Source organism: Mirounga angustirostris, unplaced genomic scaffold (assembly GCF_029215605.1).
Source record: "Mirounga angustirostris isolate CCGP_5_RB_7025 unplaced genomic scaffold, mMirAng1.0.hap1 SCAF_4, whole genome shotgun sequence".
In the NCBI taxonomy this organism is placed as follows: Eukaryota; Metazoa; Chordata; class Mammalia; order Carnivora; family Phocidae; genus Mirounga; species Mirounga angustirostris.
In genome coordinates this window covers 150,695,814-150,717,798 of record NW_026991712.1, presented here as the reverse complement: position 1 = coordinate 150,717,798, position 21,985 = coordinate 150,695,814, and the positions used below count along the sequence as shown (strand labels likewise).

Sequence of the window (21,985 nt, the reverse complement as noted above, 5' to 3'; positions counted from 1 at the left end):
GTCCCTGCAGTCCTCCCTCAGAGAGGAGGAGGTAAGGGGGGACTGAGAGGCCTAGACTGCTACTCCGGGGTCTCCCTCCACATGGACGCTAACACTGGGAGTGGGAAATGAGTAACCCCTTGCTGGGAACAGCCCTCTGTACTGCACTCTTCATTTATTTGCTCACTTCCTCACCGGGCCGTGGGGTCCTTGAAGCTGAGGATCCACCAGCACTAGCATGGGGCCTGCCAGACAGGAACTGTCCCGAAAGGGGAGGAATGAATTAACTCTCATCTTCTAATGCCAGGATTTGATTAAAAGAGCCCCTTCCCAAGGCAGAGAAGGATGCCTTTTCTTATCTTACCAGTCTCCCAGTACCCAAAACCAAGCCTTTAGCGTGCTTTCCAAGCCCTGTCCTTTTCTGTACCGTGGCAGGTTAGACAGGGGGTGAGGGGTTGCCAGAGGACTCGGGAAATGTTTTCCCCAGGCTGCATTGTTCCTCCCACCCTGCCCAGGCCGACCCCTGGCTGTGAGCAGGTGACGGAACCTGTGAGTGCTGTGTGGGTGGGGCAGCCCGCAGCCCTGGGCTGGCTGCCCCGTTAGTGACGGATGCTAACGCCTACTGTACCACCTCGGTGAGAATCACTGAGAGCAGCCTTACGAAGTCACTTTGGGAAATGGGAAGTGCTTTGTGGAAACTGGGAAGTACAGTGGAATCTGTGGGAATGTGCTAGAGGAAATTCATGGCAGTGAAGTAGTAAAGGATGACCCAGACTCCCCCAGGCTGACGGAGGAGGACGGCGGTGCCTCTGTACATGTTCGCTGGTGGTACCCCAGATGTCCGCTTGTGCCGTAAAATTGTAAGGTGTGTCCCAATGGGGGCTAGAGTCCCACATTGGCCCACAAAGCCTGTAGTACTTACCACATAATAATATTTACATTATAGTTACTAAATTCTAGGAATGCACTATACACATCAAATCTATTATCTCAATTCTTTACAATAACTCACCGAAAGAAAATTGTCCCCCTTTGTAGGAGAAACTGAGATTTATCAAGATCAAATTACTTGTCCAAGGTCACACAGCTAGTGAGTGCCAGAGCCAGCCCACAGTCGGGGCTCATAAACTCCACACTGTATTGTCACTCTTGCGGGGCGTCGAGGTTAGGGTAAGCCTGCAGAGATGGGGAGTTTGGAGAGACAACAAATCTTTTATCAAGATCATTTGTAAAGTCACCTGCCTCTGGGTCACCCTTACCGAGAGAGAGAGGAGTAGCGTCCCCACTTCTAGCTCTTTCGGAGCTCCAGAGCAAGATCAGTGCCAGCCTAGAAGTGCCAGTCTTGTCTTCAGAGATTCTGGATGAATGAAGCGAGTAGGATCCTGATGGTCTGAGGCACGGGATTCTCTAGGGTGCTGCCTTCAGCTTTGGAAGCCCTGGGCTCTAGGCTACTAGTTTAATGGGGTTAACAAACCAGCAAAGGCTGGCTCTCTGCCGGGGCTAGAAGTGGATCAGTTTTGAGAAATGTTTTAGTGCAACCATGTGCCTGACACCTGTAGTCACTCGGGATTTCATAAATGTATGAGGATACTTGAAAAGTGCAAATACCAGGACGAGCAGTTGGATATCCAATGTAGGGAGATCCCTTTTCTGCCATTTTTACCCACACCCACTTCTACAGATTTCCTGGACAGGGGACTAAGAGAACAAGAGACTTAAGGTTCCAAGTAAAGGAGAAAAACTAAGCAAGAGTTAGGTTTGGTGAATGATCGAAGTGCTGCTCTTTCCCTTTGGGACTTGTTATTGCTCTGTGGCTGTGATCTGTGTCAGTAATTCTCCCTGGATGAGGCTTGGGGAAATGGTTTTGGTTCTGTCATAGACTCTCCAGTGCCAACTTCTTTTCCTAGCAGGTCTGTCCCCAGCCCATGCCCTCCCCCAGCTCTGGCTTCCCAGACCATTGGGTGTCAAGGTCATTACTATCCACTGCGCATTTATTGGGTGTCAAGCAGGCACTAAGCTCTTGACCTTCATCATCTTATTTGTCCTCACAGCAGAGGAGGGCTATCATAAGGCCACCATTCCCTGACCCCACCACACACCTGTCTCACCGCCAGTCTCACCTCAGCTCTGTTTCCTTCCTGGCCCTTTTAACCCTTAATTAAAAGGGGTATTAGTCTCCCCTTCTCAGTGTTCCAGTCCCAGCGATATAGCCCTGGAATAGCACACATCTTGGGGCATTGTGATAATTGGTCCTTATGTGTACCATTCTTGCATTCGACTCATGTTTATTGGGTACCTCCTGTGTGTTGTCTGTTGTCCCCACTGGACTTGGAAATCCTTTAGGGCAAGAGACCACTCCTTGTTCTTGCTTGTTGTGCATTCCCAGCACACAGCACTGTGCCTGGTTCATAGTAGATCCTCGGGAAATGTTCGCTAAGAGAAGGCCTCTAGGTGGTGTCTAGTCGTAGAACAGTCTTCTTTCAGTCCTTCCAACCAACCCCAGACACTGGGGAATAGGAAACCTGTCCCTTAGTTCTTAGCTTAATAGGGAAACACAGCTATGATTCTGGATGCTTAACTCTTGTTGATCCCCCTAAGTGGAGGAATCTAAGCTGCAGTTAGTCCCAAAGAGTCATTAAGGCCCACATCATTCATTATGTTTTGTGGGTATATTCATTTATTCTTTCCGTAGGTGTTGAGCATTCTGCAGGTACCAGGCTCTATGATGGGAGCTAGAGCCGCAAAGATGAATAACACACACACACACACACACACACACACCCCATGACCACAAGGAGATCAGTCAACTAGATGATTAGCAGACTAGATAGAAAGATGGTGAATCAAGGTCCAAACGGGTTAAGTAAGTACCATGGGTGCAGTTCACTGAGAGCCCTACAAGGGGGATTTTTAGGAGGAGGTAAGATCAGGGAAAGCTGCCTAGAGAAGATGACATTGGAGCTGGGCCTTAAAGGAGAATAGGATCAGGGCCTGAGAAAGTAGGTGGCAAAATTTTCCCCACAAGCAAAGACATAGAAGTAGGAGGGTATGTTTTGGGGCAGCACAAATGTCATTCAGATAATTAATTTGTCTAGTAATTGGCAGGGGTGAGACAGGTGTAACTCTTACTACGATGAACATATCACTACAACGGTCTTTTTTCCTTCTCCCTACCCCTCCCTTCTCAAGCCTAAAAAATAGTTCTGCTGGGTTATAACCTGAAAGACTTTGTTCTTTAAAGGATGGGGTAGGAGAGGCTTATGTAGAGTGATGCTCTGTCCAAGCAGTCACATGAGACTCTCGGTCCTTCAGCCCCCACTCCCCGAGGACGGGCCATGTAAAGGTCCCTTTGCATGTCAGCCCTGTGCTGGGAAAGAGCTTACAGAGGCCACCCCTGAGTTGCTGGAAGGGGTAGATATTGCAGATAGGCTGACTCGCTCCATCAGCAGGAGGAGACCAGTGGGCCAGATTCATCACTCACATCATTTTATCTGTGGAGTCAACATCTATTTTTCAGTGTGGAACCCATAAAGGGACCCAGCATTTCTGTCCTGGAGAGGGAAAGAGTGCCAAGGGTGAGGGGTCTGCTCAGCCTTCGTTCCTCTTTGCTAGATCCACCACCAGACCCATTCTCAGATGCAAGGTCAGCTTCACTGCCTGAGGTTAGTTCTTGGGATGACGAGGGTCCAGTTTAACACGTACACTTTCTTCTGTACACATGTATGTGCACAGTACACACGCATACACACACTCGCTCACCCCTGTAGTCTTAGCAGGCCTTGTAAATTGGTTATATGAATTAAATAAAACTCGCAACTGAAAAATGCTCAGGCATATAGGTCCCTTCCTGTCTAACATTGTCAGATGTGCTCTGAAATGACTGTTTTCATCATCTATTCTGAGCCATAACTGCCCCAGAAATAGCTTTAGCAGGAAAGTGCTTTTGTTAGACTAGCTGTAAATTATATTTCAAATGTCTGATGTTGTTTTCTTAAAAAATAAATAAATAAGTAAATGAAAGTCTAAAATTAATGACTGCTGGGGTTTGCTTTGCTTATGTGTACTGCTACAGATTTGGCTTCTTGCAGATGGAATTTCAGATCTGTTTACACTTCTGTGTTAGCTTTTTGGGGGAAAAAAAGCAGTTGAGAGATCTGGGAGGACAAATTTACAAAGTCGAACTTATTATAACCATCCGTGAGGCTCGCTTCTCTCTCCCCCTGCCCTCTCCCTCCCTCCTTTACCCCCTGCCCTCATTTTGTTGATTGTGGCTTTATCTGGTCCTCCTCAAAGTTAGATGGCAACTGCCTCTTGCAGATGTTATGACAAGGTCACAGATCCAGTTTCACAAGCAGATGTTCATGAAGCCCCATTTCACCGGCACTTTGTCTTGCGAGAGCAGACCTTGTGAGAGCAGATTGGAACAACACAAAGGATGGGACATAAAAAATCTTGCAGAGAACCTGATCACTTTAATGTGTTGGAGACGAAGGGCTTGGGGGTGGGGAGGGTGGCAAGGAGAGAATCTGCAGAGCAGAAATTCGTGGAGGGTTTTTTTTTTTTTTTTTTTTTTGGTTTATTCAAAGATTATTATGTGTTGGATACAGTAAATCATCTATACACCCACATGCAGGAGGTAAATCTTCAGAACTCCATGCGTGGGTAGTTCTGCATTTAACAGCCGCCATACAGTAGCTATTTTGTTCTGCACTTAGAGACCCTTATCTGTGCATTTGTTTTAAGTTATCGGCAACTCTCCTTTTGTTCCTCTATTACTGTTCTCCTGATTCTCACTACTATTACAAGAGTAGCTAAGAATCTGAACTACTGAGTTATTTAAACTGACACCACGAGTTAGAATGATAGACGAGGGGCTGCCATCTCAGTGGTTGACTCAGCCTCTACTTGGAGGGTGTTGCTATAATGGATTTAGCTCCTCTTGCCTTTTCTTAGGTCTCATATGCCCGTCCGAGCTCTGCCTCAATCAGGGATGCTAACCTCTACGTTAGCGGCCTTCCCAAAACGATGACCCAGAAGGAACTGGAGCAGCTTTTCTCGCAATATGGCCGTATCATCACCTCTCGAATCCTGGTTGATCAAGTCACAGGTTAAGTGTTTCTTTGTCATTTCTTTCCTTGTGTCTCAATGCCACAGCTAGAGCCCTGTGACCCATAGGAGCAGAGAGATAATGGTTACTTAGGGTAAAGGATGTGGGTCATGCGTACACAGATTTTTGACTTAGGAGAAAGACTTCTTATCATTCAAATGCCCACATTTAAAATGGGCTGTCTTAGGAGGTAGATCTCCATCATGGGAACTGTTCCAGCAGCAGCTAAACTACTTGGCAGGGCTGTAAAGAGGATTCAGGCATTAGGTTGTGAGTGGGACTGAATGACCTTCAAAGTCTCTTTCAACCCTCAACCAAGTAACATTACTTCTGTATGTGAAAAGAACCTGTATTAGAGCTCGGCTCCAATGATAGCATGATAGAGCTAGAGGGAACCTCATGCTGCCTCAGTTCACACATGAGAAAAGAGAGGTCCAAAGTGGGGGATCTGACTTCTGCCCAGCTAGTTAGTAGCAGTGCAGGGACATGAAGCCAGGGCCTGGTACTGTGGTACTTTGTCCATCATAAAGAAAGGCAACCACCACCTCTCAGTAAGAAATGTAAGCCACCCTGGGTTGCATTTTTAATGACAAAATGTTTTCACCTACTCCACATTTGATCCCAATTTAAAACACCCCCCGAGAGCAGTTTAGCATGTGTTTATCATTCAACTCATGTGACAAACCCTTACTGAAGCCAGCTCTGCCCCCAGCCACCGCAGAGGGACCCTGCCGGGGATGAAGGAGGCATAGGCCTGCCCTTGCAGGACTCCAGTGTGATGTGCACCTTCGGGGGCTGTCCCATGTCCCCATGTGCTGTGCCCAGCCAGGATTGTTGTGAGGGCTCCGTCAAGGAGGTGATGTTTGAGCAGGGTTTTGGAGGATGACTTGCAGTTATCTGGCACAAAGGAGGGATAGAGAATTCTAGGTGGGTATGACGTATCCTGTAGAATAGGTGGAGAGGACATATCGTAAGGCATGGATTCGAGGAAGAACACAACCAGTTCCAGGAATGTGTGGCAGATCAAGTATGGCTGGCCTGAGGCTCCACGGGGGACTTGGGGTCACATCATCAGGGGCATTAAATGCCATGCTAATAAGTCTGACTCCATCTCTATGCAACATGGAGCCACGGAAGGGTTTTGTGTGTGTGTGTGGTGGAGGGGGTTGTTACTCTGTGTGTGGAGTGGGGGGCAATGAGGAACAGGTACCATGCACAGGGTAAATTGAAAAGTTAGGAAAAATGTATAAAGGATGTTTTTAAAGGGTATCATGTGGTCAGAGTTCGCTTGTCAAATAGATTATGTAGTCACTAGGTGTGGAGGGCGCATTGTAGGACTAGAAACTGGACAGTGGGTGATGGGTTACAGCAACTAGAGGGAGACAAGGACTGAGCGGGCCGGTTTTAGAGGCTGGAATGGATGTGAGAGGTGCCTGTGTTCTGTGGGTGGGAGTCACCTGTCCAGAGCCATGATAGCAGAAACATAGGCAGATGCATTTTGATGGGTGAGAGAGATGCAGGGAGCCAGGCTCAGCCTTGGCCCCACCAATGGGCTGACTCCCCACAGAATATCCCTGGGGCCCTGCCCATCTCTTCCCAGAGATGTTTAACCAGTTTGGTTTGTTCACTCTTTATGAAGGCTCTTTCTCTTTCCCTAGGAGTGTCCAGAGGGGTGGGATTCATCCGGTTTGACAAGAGAATCGAGGCAGAAGAAGCCATCAAAGGGCTGAATGGCCAGAAGCCCAGCGGTGCTACGGAACCGATTACTGTGAAGTTTGCCAACAACCCCAGCCAAAAGTCCAGCCAGGCCCTGTTGTCCCAGCTCTACCAGTCCCCCAACCGGCGCTACCCTGGCCCACTTCACCACCAGGCCCAGAGGTTCAGGTAGGCACACCCACGGGGGAAAGGGCCCTGCTACACGAGTGCAGAGCTGGGCGAGGGCCAGGGAAACCCACAGCCCTGAAAGATGGGGCAAGTGTTAAGAACCTCCGCCCCCAGGAGTCACTGTGTGAACCTCCCCACCTGGCCTCAGTTTCCACTGCTGTACCATGAAATGGTTGGACCAGATGCTCTTCCAAGCCCCCTTTCAACTTACCGCTGTGACTGTGGTTAAACTTCAGGTTCTTGGATTAAAACAAAATTCCTACATTTAACCAAACCAGAAGATTCCAACGGGAGTTCATCACAAATAAGTGACCACATTCAACAGCTTAGACTTAAGGCTGAGGGAGTGGCTTTCAATAAAGTCAAAGAAAAGTGTAGGCCAGGAGGCAGATCCTTGTCAGGGAGAGTGGTTTGGCCTGTGCTCCTTTTTTCTGCAGGAAACTCTGTAGCATAGGTATTCCCTTGTGTGTTAACTTCACTCTGACTGTTAAGTCAGCAGATTCTGGGAAGACAAGAAGAAAGATTTTCCTAAGTCTTATTAACGTTTCCTTCAGGCACCCAACCCTCCCAGTGCAATGGGGCACTTCCCTTCTCCTGGGACATTTCTGAAAGGCAGGTTTCACTTCATGAGGGCAGTCCAAACTTGACTGCCTTTATTGTACAAGAGATAAGAACATTCTTGACCTACCCATAATAATTCTAAATAATTCTTTGATTCCACCCATGTCCCAACTGCTCTTTAATGAAAGGGTTTTTGTTTTTGTTTTTTTTTCCCTCATTTTCAAACATCACATGGAAAGATAGTAGGCCCTCCATCTGGCCATGAGGAGGAGGAAAATCAGCCTCAGTAGCGTCCTCCCATGTCCTGGGAATTTGAAAGGGTTAATGATTTCATGAAGAGTCCAAGTCATCTAATTTTTATTTTGTGTGAGAGCACATGCAGTATTTATGTAAAAAGCCTTTCCAGCAGGTTTCTAATGGTGGAAACTATGGTTACTACTGCCCCATGGTGTGAATAGCTTGTCCCCAAGTAAAATACTGAACATGAGGGAGATTATAACATAATGGCAATTTGCTAGGAGGAGCTTTCAGGTTGTAAATAGTAAGCTAATTGTAAAAAATCTTAACCCCTAAACTCCTCCTTCCCCCCAAAAATGTGTGTGGTAAGATTTAGTTAATGTAGCTAGACTAAGAGAAAAGATCCATTCTGATATGCATTGTGCATGCACGTGTATTCCTTTCATTCACAAGTTTAATTGCAATAAAAGGTGAATTGTAATAAAAGGTGAATGACTTAAGAAGCTGCCCCCTTTTAACAGCTTCACACACAATATAAAATGAAATCCACACAAATGTTCTGAGAGGAGCGGGGAGTGGGATTAATTCAGACCTTGAAAGAAAGGGAGCTTCATTAGACACTTGCTTTAAACTCTAGCATTGACCTGAACATGAATTACTCATAGTTGGAGGCAGAAAAGGGGGAAACTACCAGTGGATAGACTCCTAAGCATTGGGGAAAGTTGTTGAGCTTTTCTTCTTTGAAAATGGAGCATTCTTATTAATAGTTCCATTGAGCGATCTTGCCATCTGTGAGGCATTAACCCAGAGACCCTCCTTCTCTTTGCAGGCTGGACAATTTGCTTAATATGGCCTATGGCGTAAAGAGGTAATTAAAACTCCACAGATTGCCAGATGTCCGTGTTGGCACAGACTGGGGCTAGAAATTTTTTTTTTTTAATTCACTAACTTTACTTTTTTTTTTTTTAATTCTTCTTTTTTCCTCCACCAGCATGTCAGATTCTTAATTTTAATTTCAGACCTCAGTTGGTTTTGTTTCTTTTAGGGCACACAAAGTGTGTTTGTGTGTTTCACTTTTTCTTTTATTTGCAGGTGGGCTTCTCCTATGGTTCAGGTGCCACAGCTACCAAGCCCTTGATAATCTGGTTCTCTGGACAGCTCCCCTAAGGGAGAAGGCTCCTACTCTTTCCAGCTGATTTTGCAAACTTGCACAGCAACTGTTTTGCATTAGCAATGCCAAGATTCAGTTAAGAGGGCAGATTCCAGCAAATCAAAATTAGAACATTTTGCTAATCATGGTTGACAATCTTATGATTGGAAAAATTAGATTTTGGACTACCAGCCCTGGCCACAGCATGAATAAACGTGTGGATGACCTGCTGACTCCCACCCCCACCTCAGTGTGCATTTCAGGGCACAGCCTGAGAACGAAGTGTATCTGTGTGCACCTCAACCAGGAGTTTCTTTTGTTACAGGTTTTAACAGTTCCTATAAATTCTCCCTTGGTTATACATGTATTATGTTTTAAACTTGCGGTTTCTTTCATGTAAAGCCTTTCTGTGGGGTTGGGGGCTCAAATAGAATCAAGGTTTGTGGGGCTCTCTGAATGCAGTCACAAGAGTGATCCAGACCTAGCCTGAAAGCTGAATCTCGGGAAGTTGAGTGCGTTATGTCACTGTGTCCATGAGAGTCCCATATGTGCTTTTGATAAGCTCCACTGAGCTGCTCGGGACATAGCATCTTCATCATCCTGCTCAGTAGAGCTGCACACTTTAATTCCCCTTCGTACAGTCAGGCAAAGAGATGTGGTCTCTAATAGTCCCAGTCACACTCCCAGTGCTCTCACCACTTGGCCACGCATGGTAAGTACCCCGACTCTGGAAACCGGCACACAGTGGAGGGAGTAGTTGGCCTGCCGGCTTCGCTGGCCAGTCTCAAGCCTGGCGCCAGTGACGATAACTGGGAATTACTTCCATGTGTCGGCACACTGCTTGCCTCTTCCCACTCCCGCTTTTACATTTTTCCCACCTCTGGCCTCTGCCCCCGTCTACCTTCAGGGAGGCGGCACCAAGTATGGACCAAGTGTGGAGTGATGCTTATGCGTGCTGAGGCCAGAGAAGGCACAGCTGCAGCCTCGCTAGTCAGTAAGAGCATCTCTTCTCCTATTAGACCCAGCTTTGGGGCCGGACTCCGTCCTATCGAAGCGCTCCAGGTAGCCATTACCAACCAGAGTGGAGACTCTGCTTGAAACCTCTTTGCTGGCTCCTGACTTTGGCCTTAAAATAAATACCTTGCTGTTCTCTACCTTTAAACTGGAAGGAATCAGTTCACTCAGTTGGAGGAGAGAAGGTTGAGAAGACAGTCTTCAGAAATAATGCAAATAAATCGTAGACATGGATTTGCCCTCCTAAGATACCTTACCATGATGTTTATTCGTTTTGTCTTGTTACTTGTTTTTAAACAAGAGAGAAGATCAACTTAGTGAATAATGCCAAAATAGTACCTGTTGAGTTGTTATGTTTAGCATATCTTCAGCAGCCATTTGATTATCTAAATTCTAGATGCAGAACTGTTCTTTCCTAGGACTTTCAAATCTCCAAGAATATTTGCTTATTTTTTAAAACGCCCTAGGGGCACCTGGGCGGCTCAGTTAAGCGTCTGACTCTTGATTTTGGCTCAGGTCATGATCTCAGGGTTGTGAAATCGAGCCCCACACATCGGGCTACGCTCTGGGCATGGAGCCTCCTTAGGAGTCTCTCTGTACCTCTGCCCCTCCCCCCCTCTAAAAACCAGAAACCAAACCAAAACAATAACAAAAAGTCCTAGATCACACTTTATCCCATTCTCTCTCCAGTTTTTTCTTCCTCTCCTCCTCCCTTTCTTCAGAAATAAAACACCAAAACCTAACCACATGAAAACCAAGACACTAGTCAATGGGTAGGGCCCAAATGCCTGTCTATGTTTGGTATAAAACAAAATGTTAACAAATATTTTTCTGCTGTAGGCACTGGTAACCTAATCCGATGCATCCATTATGAATTACACATGGATATATTTTATCAGGCAGTGAATAGCATTTGAAGGGTTGTTTTTCCTTTCAAGATAACATGAAAACCGAGATTTCAAAGCCTACTACAAAAGTAGTTGTAATAGGGCAAATAACAGTTTTCAGCTTTTCTAATTTAAGACATATAAATGCACAAACCACTTGAAATCTCATTCCTGTGATGCTTAGAAATGAATTCCAGATAATATAGCATCAAGGAGTGATACGTCTTTATTATTATTGCTTGGGAGTTTGGGGGGAACTCCTTTGAATAGATGCTAAATGAAACATGAGCCACCCATCTGATTAATAACAAGGTATATCTGTTCATTCTCATGTGTCTCTCTTCTCAAAATATCAAGAGATCTTTGACAACCATAAGTCAGGGGACTGCAAAGATGGTAGACGTGAGCACTCCTAGGGCCATCCTCTAATCTGCCTTAAAAAATAAATAAAATTTCCCAAGCATTGATATCCACCAATGTTATTCACTTATGCAATCAATAAGTATTTATTGAGTATTTCCTCTGTGTTACTGTGTCTGTGATATTCCCATATGTGCCCCACTGAATAAAAAATAACTAGAGCAACAGGATAAATGAAATAGAGCCCCTCCTCCCAAGAGCTTCTTGTCTGTTGTGGGGGGAGGGAGGCTAAGGGTCAGGGTGGAGGACCCTATGACCACATACCATGGTAGAAGTATGATAGAGCCCTGCTCTGGGAGTTCCTTATGGTTATTAGGAATTGACCTAGCCTTTCTCTTGGCATATCCAGACCTTAGCCAGTGTAGCCATTCCATTCAGAAAAAAATGCCACAGACATTACTTTTTGCATTTTGGTTTTTAAACCCTGAAGACTCTCCTGCAAACACTCACTCAGCCCTCTGCCCCATGTCTGTGTCTGTGCATCTGTGTGTTATCCGTGGTCAGACTGATGTCTGGACCAGTCCCCCCTTCTGCCTGTCCCCCCAGGTTCTCCCCAATCACCATCGACGGGATGACAAGCCTTGTGGGAATGAACATCCCTGGTCACACGGGAACAGGCTGGTGCATCTTTGTCTACAACCTGTCCCCTGATTCCGACGAGAGTGTCCTCTGGCAGCTCTTTGGCCCCTTCGGCGCAGTGAACAACGTCAAGGTCATCCGCGACTTCAACACCAACAAGTGCAAGGGATTCGGCTTTGTCACCATGACCAACTATGACGAGGCGGCCATGGCCATTGCCAGCCTCAACGGGTACCGCCTAGGAGACCGAGTGTTGCAAGTTTCCTTTAAAACCAACAAAGCCCACAAGTCCTGAATTTCCCATCCTTACTTATTAAAATATATATATAAATATATACGAACAAAACACACGTGCGCACACACACACACACACTCACACATAGACGCACACGCAAAAGAGAGAGAAACAAACTTTTCGAGGCTTATATTCAACCATGGACTTTATAAGCCAGTGTTGCCTAAGTATTAAAACATTGGATTATCCTGAGGTGTACCAGGAAAGGATTTTATAATGCTTAGAAAAAAAGAAAAAAAATACAAAAAAATACCTTTGATGCATTGAATGTTCTTTCATAGCTGTCGTTGTTGAATATAATATACATAGATAGCGATGTGCAGGGATTTTAACCCAGCCAGCTAACTTTACTACCTTCCTTGAAGGTGGGTCTTTTTAAGATGACCATTCGCTCATTTGAAGAAGAAAAACAAAAAACAAAAAAAAAATAATAAAAATAAAACAATTTTTACAAAGTAATGGGATTCAAAGAAAGAAAAAAAAAGATTTTTCTTTTTTGTCAAAAAAGTTGATCCAATCAGATTGGTAAAAAAAAAACCCCACACAAATTAAAGAGGAATAATAAAAATTGCAAAAATGAAAAAAAAAAACTTTTACAAATTTTTTTATTTTTCCTTTTTTCTTTTATATCATGTGAACTAAAAACAGTCTTCTGTTAGGGGATGGGGGCAAGGGGGATACCTGATGACATTAACAATTTAATAACATTAACATTGTTGCCAAAGAGGTGGTCTCTTTGCTGAAAATGGGTTTCAAGAAAAATCTATTTTTATAAAATATAAAGAATTTTTACAAGAGAATCTGGATTTGAGAAAAAAATATTTTGACTGGCTAATTTAGGGGAAATTGACAACTTTGTCGCGTTCATACTGCACTGGTAACTTTTTAGAGATCAAGATGTGTGTTTTAAACTGGATTCGTAGACTGTTTTTTGAAGGATGGGCTATAAACAGATGATCTTCATATCTTTTCATAGCATGTAATAATAATAAAAAAAATTATTAATTACTAGGGGAAAGGAGTGTTCGTTCTACCCAGGGTACCACAGTTCCCCACAGTCAAAACCCAAAAGCAAGGAGATGAGTTGAAAGACAGTTTTTCTTTAAGTCATCAGTATGGGATGTCAGCAGAACAAAAATTAAAAAGATTAATTTTCCTTTTGATCTAAAACTTCCTTAGTTTGAGCAGTAGGTGCTACGAAATTATTTACATATCTTAGTATCATAGTTAAATGTAATGTGTTTAGGAGAGGAAAACAAAAGATACATTTGCTTTAAATTCATTAAGGAATTTTCAAATTCACTTTGTAGCCCATGCTGATAGAATTGGGCTGTGTTGGTACATTTGAAACACTGTTTATGTTGCTTGAAACACTTATTTATTTAATCGCCGATGTGATGATGCCTATGGCCGAGATCAAATATAGCTAGATTGGCTAGACTACTTATTTGTTTACTTAAACTATGGGAAGAAGCATATTATTGTGTCATTCTGTTGTGTGTGTATGTGTATATACAATATAAATATATATATATAAAGTTATTTTTTCTTTGGGTTAATTTATTATAAGTTGTAACACTTGGCTAGTTTTGTTTGTATATGTCTTAAAATGTTTTCTTATGATATTTAAGTGACAGTTAAAGAGGTATCAAGGTAACTTGTGTAGAACTATTGTTTGATATATTGTCATGTTTGTTGTGAATATTTTTTCTTACTGCACAGTAGAAAAATAAAAACAACTGGGTCTTTATTTTAATGTAATTCAGATTGGGGAAAACAAAACAGAGCTAAGGGAACAAAATGACTGAGGGAGCATTCTCCCACGTCCAGTGCACTGATCATTTTAGTATGTTTGTGCTTTGTACGGTTATATATTTAAAACAAAACAAAAAAATACAAGGGTTCATGCTCTTCCCTGGGTAATAGAAACAGTTACTCGCTATGCATAATCTAGTTGATAGTTAAATTTGCTATTGCTTTTCTTGTCTTGTTATATAAAATCTTTTCAATACAAGTTTAGTCTTAATGGTAATAAAACGTTATGGTTATTTATAACTTGTGCTTATTTTGTGCGTTTTTTCTCATGCTGAACCCACTAAGTGCATGTAGACAGAACTGTTGTTTTCACACCGAAGAGGCAAACTCTGTAGTAGTAGTCGTAGTGGTAGACAGATAACGAAAACCAAGGCTGCATCATAGACTCCTCCTTTAAATTTTTTTTCTATTTTTTTTTCCTCTTTTCGGTTTTGAAAAAAAGTAAATAAATAAAACACCAGATTTCAGTTCAGAGAACACTCGTTCAACATTCAGGGAAAACTTTCTACATCACCTGCTATGAATGAACGCAGTTTGCTGGCAAAGTTTTGATGCATTTGCTAAGCATTAGTGGGAAAGGCATGCCAAATCTCTTCTCTATAATGTGTTCACTCTTGGGGGAAAAAAAAAGGAAAAAAAATCTTAGGACCAGGCAGTTGTATACTTTAGTTATAATGAATGACTTCATGTTAATCTTGCTAGTTTAGATGATTTCTGAGGGAAAGTATTGTAAATGTTTTTTTTTTCATAATCTCGTTGTGTTTGAATTATTTGTACTTTATCTGTCCAGACAATAAATGAAAGTGTGTAGAATGGATTTGAGCTTCCCAGATTTTTAAATGTGTTCATTCAAACTTTTTTTGTAGCATCTTCAGATTTCCCCAATAATTTTATCATTAAACACACACACACACACACACAAAGGGTAGAGTAAAATTGTGTTTTGCAACTTAGCCCAGTCTCTCAAAGTCAATTCAGTATTCAAAAGTCATTCCCCTAGTTCCATACGACTAAAATTGTGGGCTCCAGCCGGCAGTACCCGCATCATCTGGGAGCTTGTTAAAATGCCCAATCTCGGGCTGAATGCAAATCTATATTTAACCAGATCCCCAGGTGAATCACTGGTACTTTAAAGTAAGGAACACTGCCCTGATTGATAACAAGCTGGCACGTTTGGCATTAGGGTACATTCATGTCTGTTATTCATTTATACGCATATCTGTGACTTATTCAGAAGAAAGGAAGTCACTATTTGCAGAGCATCTTGTCAGGCTGTGTGGTGTCCTCTACATTCTCTCACTTTGTTCTCCAGCCATCTGGGAGAAGTGGATAGCACTATCCTCATTTCACAGATGGCAAGACTGAGGCACAATGAGATTAAGTAACTTGAAACAGCTAGCAAGCTTCCACCTGGGATTTGAATCCCAGTCTGATTTTACTGCACAGCACTTCATCCTTGAGATTGTAGAGCTTGAGTGGTAGTAAGGAAACAGACCATTTGCATTGGAAGTGACAGCTAAACAAGAAAGGTCACCTTTTTATTTTAGCATTCATTTTTGTGTAGAAGTCAGCAAATATTTGACTTTCTTACCTTTGAGTAGAAACCCTAAGCAAAGGACTTATACAGTGTATAAAAAAAACATGGATTTTAAGCTCAACTGAGAGGGAGGACAAAATGCCTAAGGTATCATGAAGTCATATTAAAATATGCCCTGAACTTTACAGATGAGCTTTTTAGTGATTTCCTGATACGATCACTCATTGATGATCTACTGTCTGTCTTTTGTTTCCATTTTCTCACTAATTGAAAATTCATAATACCCCATAAACCATCACCATCCATAAACTGACACTGGCAGAAGAAATGCTCCCACTGAGCCAGATGAAGGAATAGTCAGATTCTCTTCCATTTCTCATTAGCCCCTTTTTTTATTATTATATTAAATTACCTCAGTGGTTGGGATAATTAAATTCAGGGCAAAGAATGGGATTTTAATTAACCAAGCTAAATATTAAAACTAAGTCAGCCTGAACTTCACATAGTTGAACTTAAAGGTTCTTATTTTAGCTTTATTTAAAGACAAGCCCCTATGTTCCTTTTCTGAAGAAAAATGGGCAAACTCGTAGCTGCCTCCAGAAACAGCAGAGCCTCACAAACGTGAGCATAAGGGTCTAAAAATGTTAACCGCTAAACCTACAAGAGTTATCACTAATCAGCACCACCCCTGATCCTTAAAGGTGTCATTTTAGTGCACTTTCAACAAATGGATACGTTATTTTGGAGTATTAGAAGTTTGTGGAATCATCTTACCAGTTCATAGGGTTCACTCCCCAGCTTTCAACAGATCTATCCTGAAAGTTTCACAAATGGCCGTAGGTGTTTAAATAGGTCTGTAAAATATCTGTAACAGGCCATTCTACATACACTCTCTTGGCAACACTTCCCAGCATCAGCGTAACATGTCTGCCTAACATCTAATAAAAAAATTCATCTTGCGAGTGTAAGCCTGTTACCTTAAATCTCCAGGCAAACATTATATAGTTTCTGTAGGTGTTTGTGGGAAGGTTTTAACGAATCACAAGAATGCAGAGATTATTACATTTCTTTTAGGTCCTAGGTACATTATGTTTTGCTTGGATGAAAAATTGCATGCCAGGGATGGCTGAAGGCATTTACTTAGTGTTATTTCTGTCAAACTGATAGGAAGAAAAGAGAGCAAAAAACCATGTGCTTGTGTTTGTAACCATCCCACATCATTGCCACCAGCATCCGAACTACCTGCGTCTGATAAGGAAGATCAAACAGTAACCAAATGTGAGTTGCAGCCAGAATATTTTATCAACTTGGCTCCTGTTTAAATTTCTTTCATCAAGATCAGTCATTATTTGTTCATTTATAAATAAAACATGTAAATCCCAGAGAACAACGTTTAAAAGTGCATTTGAAACTCACAAAGTCTCATGGGGCTCCTAGGCAGTCAGTATTTGTGTCTGGCTACTTTAACCTTGTCAAAATTTGGCACTTAATCGCCCTTCACCATAGGTGATTCCGGAAACAGTTCTTCAAATTGTTTTGCCCTTACTTTCTGTGGGCACTATGCGTTTCGTTCTTTAACAGACATACACAAGCAAACACACAGAGGTGAGCATTTGTACAACTGACTAGGAAATGGGGTGTTTTACTTTCACTTGTAAATTCAAAAATCATACCTGACAAGACATCATTAACAGCAAAAGAGTGTTTTCTAAATGGAAGAGTCATTAAAATCTTAATTTGAGGCCATCCTGCCTGGATCCATTCCACAGCCTCAAGAAGAGCTCATGGAACACAGCTTTATAATATCCCTGCACCCTCCACTGCCTTTGTTCTCCTGGAAAAGAGAATAATAAAAGGAAATTACATTTTATTTCCATAAGCTAAAATCAAGTTTTAATATTGTCCAAAAATGACTCATACCATTCCTTTATCTTATTAGCTTTTTGGCATATTAAGTAATAAGATAATTTCTCATGGTACAGTATTTATGTAAGAATCATATTTCTCTCTGTGCAGATCACTTACAGAAGTGTCTGTTAACAGGAGAGAGTGATGCATAATCGGCACTTAAGATTAAAATAGACCTGAGAACAAAAAAGTGTTCCTTCAATTAAAGGAATAGCATTTCTTCAGCCTCATCTTTTTTGTTTCTGCAGCAGAATGAAAACTGGCTTAAAATCACCCAACCCCAGGTTAATTACAGGAAGGTTTCCCAATGTAAGTCCAGCTTAATCTACTACTGGTTCAAATGCAAAGTAGACTCACATGCCACTCCAGGATACCATGTAATTATTTTAAACAGTTCCCACCAAAGTCCTTGAGGTTTAAGAGATTATTTCTAGAAAGAGCAGTAGCATTTATTATCTTTCCGATATGCCAGGCACTATACATTTAGCATTTGGTCCTCCTACAAACGCGGTTAGGAGTAGCAGCCTCCTTTTACATAGAGCAAAAAGAGACTCGGAGAGATTTGTTATCTTGTGCAAGCAGGTGTAAAAACAGAATTCAAACCCAGGTCTGCCTGACCCCAAAGCCCCCAGTTTATACCACCCTGGCTATGAGCCAATTCTATCATACTTAGAGCCAAAATAATTACCAAATCGTCCTTACTACAATTAAAGGTAGAGATGAGTCCTGTTATGTAGGGAACAAGGGAAATAACATTAATGCATTGTGCCTGGGCTAATCCCCAAATCTTTAATGGGAAAACAGATCCAATAACATTGGTTTCCCAGCAAATTGGCAAGCAAAAGCTAAAAATGAGAGTTTTTAAATACTGATGAGCAATAGTGTTTAAAAATGAAAATTCCATTGACAAGTCTATTTAAACCACCAAAAGTCAGTAAGGTAGAAAGGAGTTGAGGATAGGACCAAAAGGTAAGAAACGTTTACAAGCCAACTCAGCCACCCTTGGAGCTGGTCCTCCAAGTCTCCCTACAAGATGAAGGCACTGTGTGAACAGTATCACCATGATGAGAGCTCCTTTCGCTATCTGTATTGCCTCTGAATCCTCAGAACATTCCTAGGAGGCACTAGTATAATCCCTATTTTACATCTGAGAAAACAGGCTCAGAGACGTTCAGTATCTCGCCCGAGGTGTCACAGCATGTCGCAGAATTGGAATTTACACCCACGTTGTCTGGCTCCAGTGCAATGTCTTTCCACTAAACCACACCGATGGCCCTTCAGTGGAATACCACCATTTGTTGCACGCCCACCTACCTGTGAGGTCTGGCACGCTGCGGGTGGGAGACCTAGCCTATGCCTTGTCTACACTAGAATCCTTCCTCTGGGCACCTGCCACATGCCAGGCACTGAGTTCGGGGACACGGCGATAAACAAACATACTCAGCACTTTTTTCTTCAGCCTGTTTTGTGCATGGCACTGTGCAGTGGGTAATGACAGGAAACAAACAAGCAAAGGAAAGGAAATTTAGACTTTTGTCACAAAGACAAGGTACACGAAACAATTATTTAGCCATGCCAGGTAGTTTCTGTGCTGGAAAGAGAATTACAGGAAATTTTGAAAATTTGCAGGGAGTGGGCGCCTGGGTGGCTCAGTTGGTTAAGCCACTGCCTTCGGCTCAGGTCATGATCCTGGAGTCCCTGGATCGAGTCCCGCATCGGGCTCCCTGCTCGACAGGGAGCCTGCTTCTCCCTCTGACCCTCCCCCCTCTCATGTGCTCTCTCTGTCTCAAATAAATAAATAAAATCTTTAAAAAAAAATTTAAAAAAAGAAAATTTGCAGGGAGTGAAACAGTATTTTGGTACTCAACAGAAGGAGAGTGTGGCCTGGTAGAAGGACAACAAGCTCTAGTGAAAGAAAGTTCTAGGTTTGGATCCCTAGGTAAATCATTTCATGTCTCTGAGATTCCTGGTCAGATAAGGATAAGAGATAAAACATGTCAAGTTCCTGGCCCTTGATGAAGAGTACAGTTGACCCTTGAACAACATGGGGCCTAGGGGCACCGACCACCACATAGTCAAAAATCCATATATAATTTTCAACTCCCCAAAAACTTCAGTACTAGAAGCCTTATCAATAACACACAGTTGATTAACACATATTTCATATGTTACATGCCTTATCTACTATATTTTTACAATAAAATAAGCCAGAGAAAAGAAAATGTTATTAAGAAAATCATAAGAAAAATAAAATACAGTGCTATAAAAAATCCATGTATAAGTGGACACTCACAGTTCAAACTTCTGCTGTTCAAGGGTCAACAGGGGTAGGAAATAAACTGTAGCCAGAAAGATTCCCAGAGGAAAGGAGCTTGGACCAGACCCTTTGGCAGGGTAAGTGGGTTTGGCAGGTGCCTGTGGATGTAAAGAACAGACAGCCTCAAGGAGGGAGGAACTAGTCGGATGCATGTGAGAGTAAGCACTTGGAAATCGCACTCGGCCTCGTGGAATCTGAGCTTCTCTTGACATACCACATGCCATGAGGGGCTCTAATTGCCCCTCTGCAGCCACAGTCCCTGTGGGTCCCTCCTCCAGTGCCTGGCCACTCCAGTGACCTCGCCACTCCACCTCCTCCCTATGACTCTTCAATGATGCCCCTTTGCCAATTCTCCCTGAACAAACAGTTCCGATCCCCAAGAGAGGGACCGTGTTGGCCCTGGTTGGTTGGCATTCACAGGCTGCTGGCACCATTAATTCTCCTTCTTACAGACCAACCCGCTCCAAATAGCTAAAGCCAGGGCTGAGGTCATGGCTACACACCATGGCTGGCTGGCAAAGAGCGGCTTGCGGGAGCTGCGCCGAGCCGGGGGCTTGGGGCAGGGCAGGCAGCTTGAGCAGCTCTGCAGTGCAGTGGGAAGTGGCTAGGCAAGAGGGAGCTGAGGCAGGCCCTCCGGGGTTGGTGAAGGGACGGAGACAGGTGCTAAGGAGCTTAGGTGGGCAGCAGTGGGACGATAGCTGAGGAATACTGCTACCCCCAAGCCCTACTCGTCTTTGCTGTAGGCGCAAGAAAGACTCCTAAGCTCTGTCTCAAGATGAGAAAGGGATCCAGTGAGATCATTTGTAAAGCGCAGCCCTCCCCCTGCTCGTCACCCAGTCGGCCTGTCACTGCTTGCTTACTTAGCTATGGAAAACCCTTAGAAGTCAGTTCCATCTCCTCATTTGAAAGGACTTTGGGTCGTCCAACCCCACCCCAAGTAATTAGCTGCTTATCCCATCCTACAGACACTAGGATTCCTCTCCTTAGAATGCCCACCCCCCACACTGCCACAGGCCTCTTTTCACTCAACACACACACACACACACACACACAGAGGCACCTTCGACATGGCTAATCCTGCTTGTTCAGCTCATGATTCACTGCCTCCTGAGCCTCAGCCTGGGTTAGGGGTTCCTGGACAATCCCATATCCCTCGCCTTTCCTGTCTCACAGCACACTTCACGCACCACATCTGTACGGCCACATGCATGCTTCCCTGGGGATGGAGCAATCAGACGCAGTGCCCGCCTTGGAAGAGCTCAAATGCAAGCAGAGCACTGAAGAACGAGAACAAAGCTAGAGTGTGTTTGGGGAGCACAGAGAAAAAGCCAGTCAGGTGTAACTTTGGCAGGGAAGGGTGAGACTGAGGTGTAATAAGAAAGGCATCCTAGGGGCGCCTGGGTGGCTCAGTCGGTTAAGCGACTGCCTTCGGCTCAGGTCGTGATCCTGGAGTCCCGGGATCGAGTCCCACATCGGGCCCCCTGCTCGGCGGGGAGTCTGCTTCTCCCTCTGGCCCTCCCCCCTCTCATGTGCTCTCTCTCTCTCATTCTGTCTCAAATAAATAAATAAAATCTTTAAAAAAAAATTTTAAAAAAAAAGGCATCCTAGAGATGTTTAGGAATCAGCTTTACCTGGAAGGATGAATCAGACTCGGACAGGTGGGCACTGGGACAAGTTCAGGAGCATCACACTGGGAAACATGAAAGTGACCTAGGACCAGGAGTCAGAATCCTCAGCCCTTCCCCTGATTTACTGTGTGACATTGGGCAAGTCACTGCACCTCACTGGGCCTCAGTTTCCCAGAAGTTAAGGGAAGGTGTTGGACTAGATGGTCTCTGATGGTCTTGCTCTTGCTTTCTGCTAGACTTTTATTTTCTCTGATGTTTTTCATTGATTCAGCAAATATTTATTGACCACCTGCTCTGTGGCACTGAGGATACAATGAGGGGACAAAAGAGATGTTTGTGTACAGCTGAGGATGAATGCTGTTGAAGTCAAGCTCTGAGAGTAACAAGGATACCTGCCCATCTGAGGACAAGGAAGGCCCTGTTTCTGGGGGCATTTGAGCTGAGGTCTGAAGGATAAGGCGGGCATATCCCATCCTAGGCAGAGGGAAGAGAATGTACAAAGGGCCAGAGGTGGAGAGGAGGCTCCGCTGAAAGGAGCCCAGTGACGGGGCTGGGGCTGGGCTGGGAGTGGTAGCAGGGACCTGATAACCAAGGGCCTCACAAGCCACAGAAAGGACTTTGAACTCTACCGTAAGAGTAGTGGGAAGGACCCACATTCCAGCCGATG

The 21,985-nt window shown here is 43.7% G+C and overlaps 1 protein-coding gene across 1 annotated transcript in view; it reads left to right on the top strand.

Moving 5' to 3' along the window:
- Positions 1-14,705, top strand: part of ELAVL4 (ELAV like RNA binding protein 4) — an 88,566-nt gene extending 73,861 nt beyond the window's left edge. The window contains exons 4-6 of the mRNA XM_064589175.1: positions 4,933-5,086; positions 6,745-6,970; positions 11,786-14,705. Of these exons, the coding sequence (XP_064445245.1) occupies positions 4,933-5,086; positions 6,745-6,970; positions 11,786-12,113 (708 nt within the window). The 3' untranslated portion in view covers positions 12,114-14,705. The remainder of the gene's footprint in view (positions 1-4,932; positions 5,087-6,744; positions 6,971-11,785) is intronic.
- The last annotated feature ends 7,280 nt before the right edge of the window (positions 14,706-21,985 follow it).